The sequence below is a fragment of the Pimephales promelas genome, chromosome 3, assembly GCF_988280905.1.
Source record: "Pimephales promelas chromosome 3, fPimPro1.hap1.1, whole genome shotgun sequence".
Classification (NCBI taxonomy): domain Eukaryota; kingdom Metazoa; phylum Chordata; class Actinopteri; order Cypriniformes; family Leuciscidae; genus Pimephales; species Pimephales promelas.
This window is the reverse complement of record NC_142771.1, coordinates 13,867,229-13,881,785: the sequence shown is the minus strand read 5'-3', so window position 1 is coordinate 13,881,785 and position 14,557 is coordinate 13,867,229. Positions and strand designations below refer to the sequence as shown.

The 14,557-nt window shown below is 39.5% G+C and overlaps 1 protein-coding gene across 1 annotated transcript; it reads right to left on the bottom strand.

Moving 5' to 3' along the window:
• Nucleotides 1-472: 472 nt before the first annotated feature.
• Nucleotides 473-13,526, bottom strand: slc16a5b (solute carrier family 16 member 5b). The gene is made up of 5 exons (XM_039687233.2): nucleotides 13,316-13,526; nucleotides 8,411-8,825; nucleotides 3,652-3,795; nucleotides 2,688-3,551; nucleotides 473-2,159 (listed from the first exon to the last, which is right to left on the bottom strand). The coding sequence occupies exons 2-5, from the start codon at nucleotides 8,802-8,804 to the stop codon at nucleotides 1,906-1,908; spliced, it is 1,656 nt and encodes a 551-aa protein (XP_039543167.2). The 5' UTR covers nucleotides 8,805-8,825; nucleotides 13,316-13,526; the 3' UTR covers nucleotides 473-1,905.
• Between the last annotated feature and the right edge of the window lie 1,031 nt (nucleotides 13,527-14,557).

Genomic DNA, 14,557 nt, shown 5'->3' with positions numbered 1-14,557 from the left:
ATGTACAAAATGCAGAAAGTTTTCTGTGACGGGTAGGCCTAGGTTTAGGGTTAGTGCCCTAAATCATATTTTATTGCATAATTTCAACACAAGATGAAAAAAACATGTAATTTGTGACATGACAGGATGTGATGTCACAAAAACTAGATGTGACATCACATCCAGTTTATGATTAGTTTAGATGTCTTTGTCCGTGTTGCGATCGTATTTCAGAAGAACCACACTAGAGTTCTTTTGGAAGCTGAAATGTGGTTCTTGGTCTGCTTGTTTGCTGCGCACCAGGGTTCAGCATCCACACCTTCAAATAACCACACTAACAAAACAATCGCACTAGACTTGGTTTCAAACCAGACCTGCCAAGTGTGAACACCCTAAAACAAACATATGACACAACTGGAGGAATGTGCCACTTTACCTCTACAGCGTGATTTGACTACAGAAGAGCACTTGGATAAAGAAAACTGAGACCACACACATGCATACATTTTCTTTAATACATACAAATATATAAATAAGTTACTGATTTTAAAAAGCAGCGTCTATCCACAAGTTTCCGAGGGGCGCTCCTGTAAAAAAATAAAGTGGGTGAAACTTCAGGTGACGTGGCGGAAGTAGCATTCCAATGGTATTTTGTGTGTTAGTTAGCGAAGAGGCTAGCTGTTTTTCGGAGAATTATTTTACTATTTAAAGACGCAAATCTTTATGAGAGATGTCGTTACGGAGCTCAGGGACAACATGTGCTGTTCGCGGTTGTATGTATAACCGGACTAAACTAATTCAGTGGCTTAAACGTGATTGTTTTGAACATAAGCTGAAAACGAGTGATCCTGCCAGAGCCCGTCTCTGATCCTGCCAACGACTGTAACGTTAGTTTCCATCACCTCCCAAAAGACGACGAATCTTTTTTTTTAATTCTTTATATTCTATAAATTCTATCAGCATGTGATCAGCTGTTCGCTATTGATGTTACAGCTAAACTCAGGATCAAAGCCTGTGTTGACAGAATACCAAATGTGCCAGTATATTCAAGTAGCACATTCATTTATAATTTTGAATAAACTCCAAAGCACAATGACTAAGTGTGTATTTTTTTTATTTTAATTGTCAGCTCGCACATCTGTCTGTCACCATGCCTTGATGAGTATTGATTATTAATAATGTTATTATAATACTCCCAATCAACTACTGCGGAGGGTAAAGGTACTGTTATTTCACCCTTTTTAATTTCGTTGAGGTTGTGTTCCCACATCGTTAGCTAGTTTGGATCGCTATAACTTGAATGACTGTCAACTGTTGAATGAACGAGTGTCAAGCATGTCAAGTTGCGCTTTGTTTACTTCCATCCGGAAGTCGCGCCCACTTTTGACGCAAGGCCTCATGGGGCGTAGGAAACTTGTGGATACAAAACAATTTTTTTTATATATATAAGATATAACATTTATCATTTAAGGCATCTAAAAATAATAATAATAATAATAAACTTTGAATGACCCTGCCTTGCGTGTTTTCTACATTCATTTGTTCCCAGAACCACCTAATCTCAGAATCTACATCATTACAGTAATATGAATGTCAATTGCAACTGGCCTTTGTGAGAAATCCTGAAGTAGTTTAGAGTAAAAACAGAAATTGTATTTTCAAAAATGTTTTTGTGAGATGATCTGAAGTGATTACAGTTCCATATGGCACTATGAAAAGTCAGACGTGCAATTCTGGTCGGGTCTATTTACTACAGCAGTCCGGGAAATGGTATGCTTTATCTCTTGTGTACATAATCTATAGCAAATACAGCTGATTGTCCACCAATAAGAGGATTATGGGTAAATGCTAGAAGGGTGAGGGACTTTAAGGACAAAAATGAATAGCCTATGGTAAAATGCACTCATAGTGGTGTCTTGGCACATGTCACAAATCAGTCTCTCTGTCTCTGTCATTCCTACTATCCAAAGGCACTGGACTATAATCACAGTCTATGGCCATTTTAATGCTTGGCTTCAGTGTATTAGTGTCTATATGAGTGGAGGAGCTCTTAACCTCTCTGTCTTTCTTTCTGTCCAGCCAGTAGAAGGACAACATGATGAAGAGGCCAGCCGTGCACCCGGTTATGCTGCAGGCAAAGAACACATAGATGTATTGCCTAGTGGTATCAACCAGAATTCCTGTAAAAAAAAAAAAAATCAGAATAAGCCACATAAATTACTTTTAAGTCGATCCCTGAAATAGTGAATTGGCCATTTCTCAATTACCTTGAGAAACAAAAGCTCCTAATTTCAGGACTGTCACCCTACTCTAGGGAGCTTTTTTGCTCATGCAAGACCAACTCCTATCTACACATATGAAGAAATTGCTAAATTTTAACAACAGTTTGACAAACTCGCATTTAAATAAAATTTTCAAATCCGCAATTAAATCTGAGTTGTCTCAAATGTTGTTTCTTACGTTCAAGTAGCATTAAAAATCCTAAAAGCTTGCTGTGGGAACTGAAGCTTTCTCAACAGCCACTGTGTGTACAACGACTTTATCAATTGGCGATTGCCTCTTTTATTTAGAAAGCGGGCCTTATTCCACCATATTGCATGTTACAGTTTCTCCCATTGGTACTAATACGGGTGTATCTCTAGTCTTTGATATATAGTTCATGAGTTGGGATTCTACATAGTGACATCACTGTAGAAACATTACATCACCTGCTAATGGTGGGCCAAGCAGTAGCATGATGCTCTCCATAATGCTGATGAGGCCCAGGGCAGATGGGAAGCGGCTCATCTCGACCGTGTCCATAAGTACGGTGAACAACAAAGAGCCAACAAGGCTCATAGAAAACCCAAACACTATAACATAGACCAGCAGTACTGAAAAACTTGTTCCCATCCCACAGATGCAGTTGCTCAACCCGTTGATCAGCACCGCCACGGCAAACAGATAGGCGAAGCAACGGCTTCCTCGGAAACGAGGCAGCCCGAAAACCAGCGCCGTTGCGGGCCGAACGACGATGTTGATCAATCCGAGGATGGCCATCAGTAGAGCGGCTCGGTCTTGCTCCATACCGTACGCGGTGGCATAGGGAACCAGGTAAACCAGGGGCACCACGAAGCCCAACATCATCCAGGACACCCCAAGAGCATAGGCACAGAAGTATGGGTTACTGCACAGTAGGTCAAAAGCCATGTGTCTGCGCAGGAAAGGTATGACGGTGGAGAGAGTGGCCCGTAGACGGCCCTTCAGACCCTCTCTTTCCTGATGAACGGAAAGGCAATTGTTTTTGAGGTGGTGATTGTCCTTAGGTCCGTTCCTGCCATCTGTCTTTGGTTTGGCCCCAAGGGGGCGCATCACGGCCCCACAAACGCAACAGTTCAGCAGAACCCCTCCCAGCACCAGAAAACTGCCCCGCCAACCGAAGCTGCTTAGCAGATAGTTGGCCAGCAATGGTAGGGTGCTCAGCCCGAGTGCAGTGCCAGTGGAAGACAGAGCGTTGGCGAATGCCCTACGACGCACAAAGTAGTGGCCCATCATGGTGATCGATGGCTGGAAAGACAAAGAGAATCCCATTCCTGAAGGAAAGATGATAATTCAGTCCATTTCATGTGGTTCATCCCACTGAGCAAGAATCATTTTCACACGACTGTTTCTGTGAAGGTAATATATACCCACCTGTAATAATGCCAGCAGTGATGTACAGCTCTACCATTGTCTGTGCAAATGAGCTGGCTGCCATTCCCAGTCCGCTCAGGATCCCGCCGATGATTATTGTTGCGCGGCAACCGTAGCGTTCCACGAGAACACTACATAAGGGGCCTACGGAAAGACAATGGCATTGTAATATGAACAATAATGAACATGGTTACGGTGTGCACACAATAGCTGTATTGACTTACACATGATCCTCACACTCGCACATATGCAGATGATGAAAAACATTTAAAAAAAAAAAAAAAAAAACACTGGCTATTTACATTTGGAATTAAAACACTATATATGCAAATTATAGTTAATTCATTGTATTTGATAGGCTTTGACAGAAATGTTTAAATTAGATTACGGAATTAGGCTGCCATTTCAATACAGTACTGAACATAGCCTGGATTTATAGACCCACACATGGTTAGAGAGTCAGACAGGTAACCCGAAGGTCATGGGTTTCATTCATGGCCACAAATTAACTATTTATTCGCTGAACTAAATTTTTTTTTTTTTTTTTAGGATTATGGCCCTGTTGTCATTCACAATATTGTATTATATGGACTCAACTGTTAAACTTACATCACTATTCACATGTTGGTCCCTTGTGAAAAAGCAGTGCACTTAATTACCTTTACAAGAAGAAGTACACACTTCAAGGTAATTTTATTAAGTATACAAATATTAATGTACTCGTGATCCTAATACTGTACTGTATTTAAATTCTACTTGAAACTAATTTGGTCCACTCTTTAGTGTATAAAAGCGAGTATACTTTAAGTGTAACAGAAGTAGATGTTTGTCTACAAGCAAAGAGTATAAAAGAACAAGAGGTGAAACTCTGATGCTTTTTTGTTCAGTAGTGTGGCCGCCATTTTGGAGTGCAGATTCCAACTGGAGTATTGGACAAACTCACTGTTGCGCACCCAAAAAAGAAGAATCAGAGAATCTCCCAGCCAAATCAGAAGCGCAATAGAAAATTTCTTAAATTAAGCCAACAGTAAATTTTGTTCACTTGGTACACCAACAATACATGCTGTATATGAACAGCATACTAATTCTGTGTTTGACCCCCTTTCGCCTTCAGAACTGCCTTAATTCTACATGGCATTGATTCAACAAGGTGCTGAAAACATTCTTTAGAAATGTTGGCCCATATTGATAGGATAGCATCTTGCAGTTGATGGAGATTTGTGGGATGCACATCCAGGGCACGAAGCTCCCGTTCCACCACATCCCAAAGATTCTCTGTTGGGTTGATCTGGTGACTGTGGGGGCCATTTTAGTACAGTGAACTCATTGTCATGATCAAGAGACCAATTTAAAATGATTCGAGCTTTGTGACATGTCGCATTATCCTGCTGGAAGTAGCCATCAGAGGATGGGTACATGGTGGCCATAAAGGGAATGGATGGAAATGGTCAGAAACAATGCTCAAGTAGGCCGTGGCATTTAAATGATGCCCAATTGGCACTAAGGGGCCTAAAGTGTGCCAAGAAATCATCCCCCACACCATTACACCACCACCACCAGCCTGCACAGTGGTAACAAGGCATGATGGATCCATGTTCTCATTCTGTTTACACCAAATTCTGACTCTACCATCTGAATGTCTCAACAGAAATCGAGACTCATCAGAGCAGGCAACATTTTTCCAGTCTTCAACTGTCCAATTTTGGTGAGCTCTTGCAAATTGTAGCCTTTTTTTCCTATTTGTTGTGGAGATGAGTGGTACCCGGTGGGGTCTTCTGCTGTTGTAGCCCATCCGCCTCAAGGTTGTGCATGTTGTGGCTTCACAAATGCTTTGCTGTATACCTCGGTTGTAACGAGTGGTTGTTTCAGTCAAAGTTGCTCTTCTATCATTTTCACACACAGGGCTGCCACATACTGAATGTTTTTTTTTTTCCCTTTTCACAACATTCTTTGTAAACCCTAGAAATGGTTGTGCGTGAAAATCCCAGTAACTGAGCAGATTGTGAAATACTCAGACTGGCCCGTCTGGCACCAACAACCATGCCACGCTCAAAATTGCTTAAATCACCTTTCTTTCCCATTCTGACATTCAGTTTGGAGTTCAGGAGATTGTCTTGACCAGGACCACACCCCTAAATGCATTGAAGCAACTGCCATGTGATTGGTTGATTAGATAATTGCATTCATGAGAAATTGAACAGGTGTTCCTAATAATCGTTTAGGTGAGTATGTTTTCTTTAATGTTTTTTTTTATTTTTATTTTTAACATTTCCATTTTATGCAACTTAACACATTTACTACTAATATTAGTAACCAACTCCACTAGGCCTGAAATATATTTGTATGTTTTAATCCCCTGGATCATGCTACAAACATGATAATCTTATAGACCATTTTGCCTGATGTAAACAACACTGGTCCAGAAACACTTCCTGTTTCAGTTTGTAACTGTTTTCTTTATTTCACATGTAAAGAAAACATCTTAAAGATGTTTGTTTAACTTTCTGATTCAGTTTTATATGTTCTGTTGGTTGTATTTTATCCCAGCTTTTATGTAGTGTTAAAAAACTGAAACAGGAAGTGCTTCTGGACCAGTGTTGTTTACATCTTGCAAAATGGTCTATAGAACATGATGCATTGCTGTGTCTGTTATCCTATAATTGCCTGTTCTTTTTGTTTGCTTTTCCCCCTAGTAGTCCTCCTTTTCCTTTTGTTTGTAAAACGAGAAACTTGATTTGATCCAACACTTTGCACCCACTGAGTACAGCAGTTAGTATAGTGCAAATTACTTCAAGCTCTTTAAAACCCCCAAGGTAGATTGAACATTTGCACAGCTTAAATGAATGCTTTAGGTGTCATGGCACTGTGTGAAAATAAACCAATAGAGATCACCTTAACATTGTCTTTGGCACTAACTTGTCCAGCAGACTGCAAAGAGAAAGGGCTGGAGAGACAAATTTCTCACAGAAGAACGATTTTCCAGAGCCAGATCAGCAATGTAATAGCAATAGCAACCTCCTGCCTGACTCAGAGCTGACTGTCCCTATGCAGTGTTCACTACTCCCAACACACTCAGCAAGCAATATTTGTATATGTTCACTACAGTTCACAAAATGATTGTGCATATACACTGTTTGTATATTTTCCTGTTACGTAACCCATGCTAATGGGTTGTAATAGTTGCATAGTGTACTTTGTACTCAGACACTGCTGCCTAGTAACGAATTCTGAGCTGCATTAAGCCGAATAAAAATGCCAATCCCCAAATACTTTTCTCCACGTCAGCTATTCAGACTTGTAGCGCAATGACTGGATGAATTTCCCTGTGAAGTGATATAGCACTTGTTTCTAATGCAGCGTCCTAACTGAGCATGTGTACTCCCAAAATTATCCCATAATTTACTCACCCTCAAGCCATCCTTAATTGTATATGAATTTGTCTTTCAGCCAGACACAATTGGAGTTTAAAAATATTTCTCTCTCTTATTAAAAATATGTCTGGCTCTTCCTGGCCTTTATAATGGAAGTGAATGGTACCCAAGATTTTGAATCTCACAAAAGTGCATCCATCCATCATAAAAGTAATCCATGCAGATCCAGGGGTATAATAAAGGCCTTCTGAAGTGAAGTGATGTATTTTTGTAAGAAAAATATCCATATTTATAACTTTATAATTATAATCAGTGGCTTCTGGCTGTAAGCGAGTGTAGTTCCCGACGGATGATTTATTAACGAACGCAGAAGCGCAGAGGAAAGAGCACAACAAAACACCGGTCACGAATTAGAAGTCTAGAACGAGAATTTTTACAGAGAAATGTCGGAGGATGTCATACGTGGCGTCATAGTTAACTCTTCTGCCGGAACTCGATTCACGTATGGCCACCACCTGAAACCAAGTGATTATATAAAGTTATAAATAGGGAAAAACCCATTGTTTCGCTTCAGAAACCCTTTACTGGATTACTTTTATGATGGATGGATGCGCTTTTTTGGGGGCTTCAAAATCTCAGGCACCATTCACTCCTATCATCAAGCTTGGAAGAGCCAGGATATTTTTTTGAACTCAGATTTTGTTTTTTCTGAAACAAAGAAAGTTTACACATACACCTAGGATGGCTTAAGGGTGAGTAAATTATGGGATAATTACAATTTTTGGGTTAACTAACCCTTTAAGATTCCCAGGAGCACTGGAAGTGACCAGACCACCTCAGTCATCCTCTGACCACTGTGCCTGTTTAGGTTTCATGTTATGAAACAGATCAGTGTTGCACAACTGATTAGTACAGTAACTTGATAGAAGTGTTTTTCAGATACTGTATCTGACCCTGTGGTGAGAGTGAATGCGGGAGCGCCGTGAGGATTGCGTCACAAAGCGCGGATGAACAAATGGATCAAATGCATGAATCGGTTAATTTAATTAATAATTCATTATTTTTTTACATTTATATAGCGCTTTTCTGGGATCTCCTCAACCACCACCAATATGCAGCATCCACCTGAATGATGTGGCGGCAGCCATATTGCGCCAGAACGCCCACCACACACCAGCTTACTGGTGGAGAGGTGACAGAGTGATGAAGCCAATATGTATATAGGGATGATTAGGACTGGAGGCCATGATGGACTGAGACCAAGGGGCAAATTTGGCCAGGGTGCCGCTACTCTTTTTCGAAGGACATGACCACGGAGAGTCAGGACTCAGGACATCAGTTTAACGTATAATCCGAAGGATGGATTAGTATCAGATAACCCTCCCTACCGCATGCATGCAGCACTGCCATCATGATAGCTGGCACCCATGACGTCTCAGTGTTGCTGGCTTGGAAGTCGTTCTGCAAGTCTGTGTAAAATATCCCGATGCAAGAAGGGAAAGCCAGAGTCATAGCTAAGACCAGAATGGTAGCAGCGACGACCACCCAGCCCCAGCCACCCTCAGGCGCCACATGGACATTGTCCTCTGGTCCTGCAGAAGAATGATGCTGCACCTCTGGAAAATCGGAGGATTCCTCTTCCCGGTGGTCCGGCTCCTCTGACTCACAGCTGGCCGTCTCTGCCGGCCCAGGATCTGTTTCTACGCTCCGCAGAGAGGACGTCCTGGTAGCATCAGCCCTGTTTGGCTGCAGCGTCTGATGAATCTCTGCACCCTCCGTCATTGTGTCTCCTCACTCAAGTGCCTATGGGATAAGATAACAAGCTATTTATCATCCGTTTTATAATACTATCTAAAAAACATATCCTTAAATAGTCTTTTTCTTATTTTAGAGCTTGATTAAACTTCTTTCCGGTTTTAAATCTCTACCATGGAAATGGTCATTTTCAGCCAGACAGCCACACAACCCTGTTTGTTCTGTGGGATTGAGTGCTAAGTAACTTAATATGCTTTAGATTCATGTTTGTGTCAAATGCTGAAACCCAAATTCTCCTGTGACTACGCAAAAAAAAAAAAAAAAAAAATATATATATATACTCAACTCAACTCAACTCAACTCAGCTTTATTTATATAGCACCACTAAAAACAACAGTTGTTGACCAAGGTGCTGTACAACGAACGTCATCAAGATTCCGCACCAAGTACAACATAGATTACAATTACAAACAAATCACTGAACATATCAAACACAGCACACATCAACTACAGTTATAAGCCAAGGAAAAAAAATATGTTTTGAGTTTAGCTTTAAACTCATGAAGTGAAGAGGCAGATCTAATAGGGGCAGGGAGGCTGTTCCAAAGTTTTGGTGCAGCCACGGCAAAAGCTCGATCTCCTCTAGTTTTTAATCTGGACCGCGGAACAGTTAATAGTCTCTGGTTGGATGACCCCGAGTTGTGACTGGATAGAAGGTCAGACATATATACAGGAGCCAATCCATTCAAGGATTTAAAAACCAGCATCAGCACTTTAAAATCTATTCTGTAACAGATTGGGAGCCAGTGCAGAGATTTCAGAACCGGAGTAATATGATTCCGTTTGCGCACCCCAGTAAGGAGCCTAGCAGCTGCATTCTGTACCATTTGCAAGCGGTTGAGTGGTGCACGGTTAATGCCCAGATACAAAGAATTGCAGTAATCAAGCCTCGTTGAGATAAAGGCATGTATCGCCTTTTCGAAATCTTTGAAAGAGAGAAATGGTTTAACTTTGGCTAGGAGTCTGAGATGAAAAAAACTGGTCTTGACTACCATATTAATCTGTTTATCAAATTTAAGGGCTTCATCAAAAGTCACGCCCAACAATTGGTTTAACACATTGAGATAGAGAGCCAAGATTTAAGCAGTGAGAACTTGCGGCTTCTGGTGGGTCGAAAACAATAATTTCAGTTTTGTCTTCATTAAGGTGGAGAAAATTTAGGGACATCCATGCCTTTACCTCTGCTAGACAAGCAAGCAGAGTATCCAACCCCACGTTGTTAGCTTCCAGGGGTAAGTAAATTTGGGTATCATCAGCAAAGCTGTGAAAGGAGACACCATGTTTTCTAAATATCGACCCAAGGGGAAGCATATACAACGAGAATAAAAGTGGGGCCAGAATAGACCCTTGAGGGACCCCGCAAGTAAGAGACACTGCATCAGAGGTAAACTCACCAATGCTAATCGAGAACCTTCTATTACTCAAATAAGATTGAAACCATTTAAGGGCATTTCCCTGAATGCCCACCCAGTGCTCCAGACGTGAGATGAGGATAGAGTGGTCAATTGTGTCAAACGCTGCGCTCAAATCCAACAGCACTTGCACAGCAGATTTGCCAGAGTCAAGAGTCAGTAAAATATCGTTTAGAACTTTAACCAGTGCTGTTTCAGTAGAGTGGTTTTTCTTAAACCCTGATTGGAATATCTCGAAGATCTTATTTTTATCTAAGAAGCTCTGTAGTTGGGTAAAAACTATTTTCTCAAAAATTTTCGACATAAAAGAAAGATTTGAGACTGGCCTAAAATTTGTTAACACTGACGGATCTAAATTAGCTTTTTTGAGAAGTGGGTGGACAATAGCATGCTTCATTTCATCTGGCACAGTTGCATCTACAAGGCAGCTATTCATGATCTTTTGAACGATGGGCCCAATCACCTCAAACACTAGTTTAAAAAAGCGTGGGGGAAGAGCGTCATGGGGGGATCCTGAGGGTTTGAGCCCGTCTACAATATCTTGTAGAGCAGGCAAAGTAACTGGCTCAAAGTGACTTAGGATACTAGTGCAGAGTGGCGGGAGAAAAGAATCATAAAGTGCTGTGGAGATATTTAGCCTAATATCACTTATCTTATCCACAAAATGTTTTTGAAATGTGTCACAGATAGCTTGAGATTCTGTAGGGTATAAACTGACAGAAGGGTTAACAGCCGCATTTATGGTGGAAAAAAGTACTCTTGGGTTATGATGATGTTTTCCAATCAGATCTGAGAAATACTTTGACTTTTCCATTCTCACCCCATTCTGATATTGTTTCAGATTGTCCCTTAGAATTTCATATGAAATTTGGAGCTTATCTTTTTTCCATCTCCTTTCGGCCCTTCTGCAGGCCTGGCGGAGAGCACGAGTATTGTCATTAAGCCAGGGATCACGTTTTAATTTGTGTTGTTTGGCTTTTAAGGGTGCCAGAGAGTTTAAAATATTAACTGAAATGGTATTAAAATGATTAAGAGAATCTGCACCACTCTAATTATCACAAAAAACGTCAGGTGATTGGGACAGATCATTAAACACAGCTGAAAACTCAGAAGAGGTCGTCGATGTGATTTTACGAGACCATCGAATAGCCTTAGTGGGTCTTGTAATGTGAAAAGCAGTGGGGACTCTAAAGACAATAGGCTTATGATCAGAAATAAGATGGTCCTCTATTACAAGGTCACTGACTGACAAACCATGTGAAAGCACCAAGTCCAGAGTATGGCCCTGAATATGAGTGGGAGTGTTTACAAATTGTACCAGATCAAAAGAGTCAATAAGGCTCAAAAATTCTTTGGCTAATGGATTTTCTAAACAACACACATGAATATTAAAATCCCCCATAATTAACATTCTGTCATAATTGGGAGTAATCCCCCCTAACAAATCTGAAAACTCATTAATAAAGTCTTTATGAGGTTTAGGTGGGCGATAAATAACTGCAATTGCCACTGCCAATGAATATATATATACATATATATTCATTATTTTAATCATTTTCAGTTAAAGTGAGGCATGTTTTATTCATATTATTATATCATTTTTTATTATGGCTGTGTTTTTACTTGCCATTAAGGTTAGGATTATACCTCTAACAATGTGTGCATATACTTTTTTTTTTTAAAGTATTTTTCATTATTTTAATTAAATTATTTTTTCTTTAATTAAATTATTTATTTTTTTATTAAAAATAATTTTAATAAAAAATTAACAATTTAATAATTTTAATAAAAAATGAATAATTTTAATTATTTCATTATTTAATTTTTCATTATTTTAATGAAATTAATTTTACAATATTGCATTTTTATTCACATGATATGTTTAATATTATATTTGTATTGTAATGTAGCTATAACAATATTTAATGGCTGACGCTGTGTATAGGCTATAAATATTTGTAAAAAAAAATTGTTATTGGTTATGTGAGGTCTATACCATTGTGTCTATTTATCTTAGGTTTTCTGCATTTTTGCCTTTTTCATTTACATTTTTGAACATAATGGAAGTGCATGATTCAAAACGTTTAAATAGTCTTATTCATCTATAGTAGCCTATAGATTTCATTCTGACTGTTATATTCTCCTCACTTCGAAAAAGATTTTTATTATTAGCCTACTATTTTTATACCTATATATGAAGAGTTCAGATGCAAAAGCCTCTAAATGCCATTTGAAATTTTCTTCTTTAATGATGATTTTATCAAGCTTGTATATTTAAGTTCAGTAATTTCACTTAAATGACAATTAATGGATCTTCATTGCCATTTAAGTGAAATTACTGAACTTAAATATACAAGCTTGATAAAAATGATCATTAGAAGAAAATTTCAAATGGCACTTAGAGGCTTTTGCATCTGAACTCTTCATAGGCCTATATATATATATCATAATCATGATATTCTGTATCTTATGTACACACTCTTTACAGGACAAAATAAAAAGCAGAGTATGAATAACTGACGACGAATTTTACTGATTTGATTGATTTGTTTGACGCAGCATATGTTTGACAATACAATGTAGCTTTACATGAAAGTTTTAGAATTGTCTTTTTTTTTTCCTGATCGTGTACTTTCACCGACAGCATCACGCGCATACGCGCGATCAGTTCATGAATAGCACCGGTGATCCGCACCTGTTACGAAAGTAATTTTGTATGCGTTTTATATTTTGTTCACTGCATGAGAGCGGTTTGACAAGCTAAAACTTGCACGCGCCACAGGTTATCGTTTATTTTGTTTTGTTTGTTTGTTTTTTTGGCACAGCATTATAGCCATTTAATCATGCACAAACTGCCTTGACTCCCTGAAATACGAGATAAGTACCTAGATGATCGGACATCTCACCTTTAAACCACCCATCCTAATAATAACCCATACAAATCTGAGATAAAGACACCACACCTGCTCTTATCGCCTGCATGAAGTCAGTCTCACCATAAACTCTAATAAAGCAACCAGCAGGATATAAATGTCCGTCTGAATACAACAAATGTTTTTTCCTCACCTTTAGTACGGAGATGTCATCTGTGCTTGACGTTAAGTGGTCCTCATCCGCGTGTGCTGCTGTTGACCAGTCGCGCGCCCTCTGGCCCGACCGTGACCCGCGCGAGTGAACGGCGGCGCGCACTGAGTGAGACCTGCGACCGACGGGATTAGAGAGAGCTCGTGACAGTTCTTTATCAACTCCATCATGATTTCTTCATCACTGCCCCTTTATCACGCTATTTACTCTCTGACGTAACTATTTCAGCCACGTCAATGCGTATGGCATCCCAGATAGCGGTAGGCTAGTTCATAAAATATTTTAGTCCTGACTTTTTGGGGTTGCTGTCTAGCTAGAAGTAGGCAACACCAGTTCATTCTTTTAATCCAATCTATCATTTCACTAGCCTATTTTATTATTTAATTGTGAGAAGAACACGTTTTGGTTTTGCAGATGAGTGGGCTATTTATTTTGTGCATTTGAATAATAGGCTTTGGCTTTCCATATTGGGTGACAAAAATGGAAAAGGAGTCCGTCTACAGTCAACAAGCAGAAACAGTCTAGGTGGCATTTAAGACATTTTGACTTTATCTTATAGAAAATGTTCTTCATTCACTTCCTAGACACATAGTCAAGATAACATGCCACATGGGGCAGCTGGACATGGTTTGGGGTTTTTTTTAGTTAATAGGCTTTGTAAAACACTGGGAATCTGAAGTGTTGCTGTTCTGGGTGGTTTACTCCACTTAAAAGTAGTTTATTCAAGTGTGCTGCTTCTTAAGAAAGTATAGCCTACTTCCAGTCCACTTTTTATTTATTTCTCAGAATGTTCTTCTCAGCAAAAAAAAAATTTACTAATACAGGCCTACTGTAACAAATCTATTAGGCTACTATTGTAAGTGCATGTTAGTTAATACTGTTGATACATTAACTAATTAAGCTTATTGTAAAGTGTAACCTTTTTCACATTTACATGTGGCAGACAATCCACATTTATCCAAAGCGACTTTGCATTTCAAGGTATGTTTGTTTAGGCTACATTATCAGTTCTTGCTTTCCCTGGGAATCGAACCGATGCTAGCGCTGTACTGTTTGAGCCACAGGAAACTACTGTGCCGTTTCAGGAAACCGACAAACTGACAAGAATACACTAATGCAGTGTTTCCTAACCCTGTTCCTGGCGGCACACCAACACTGCGTGTTTTCTTTGTCTCCCTAATCAAACACACCCGATTCAACCCATCAGCTCATTGACCCACCTGA

Excerpts from the sequence above, each read along its gene's own strand:
- slc16a5b (XM_039687233.2), bottom strand. The coding sequence starts at position 8,804 with ATGACGGAGGGTGCAGAGATTCATCAGACGCTGCAGCCAAACAGGGCT. Across the intron at positions 3,552-3,651 it reads CACTGCTGGCATTATTACAG|GAATGGGATTCTCTTTGTCT; the intron begins GTGGGTATATAT and ends TCTTTCCTTCAG. Across the intron at positions 2,160-2,687 it reads GCTTGGCCCACCATTAGCAG|GAATTCTGGTTGATACCACT; the intron begins GTGATGTAATGT and ends TTTTTTTTACAG.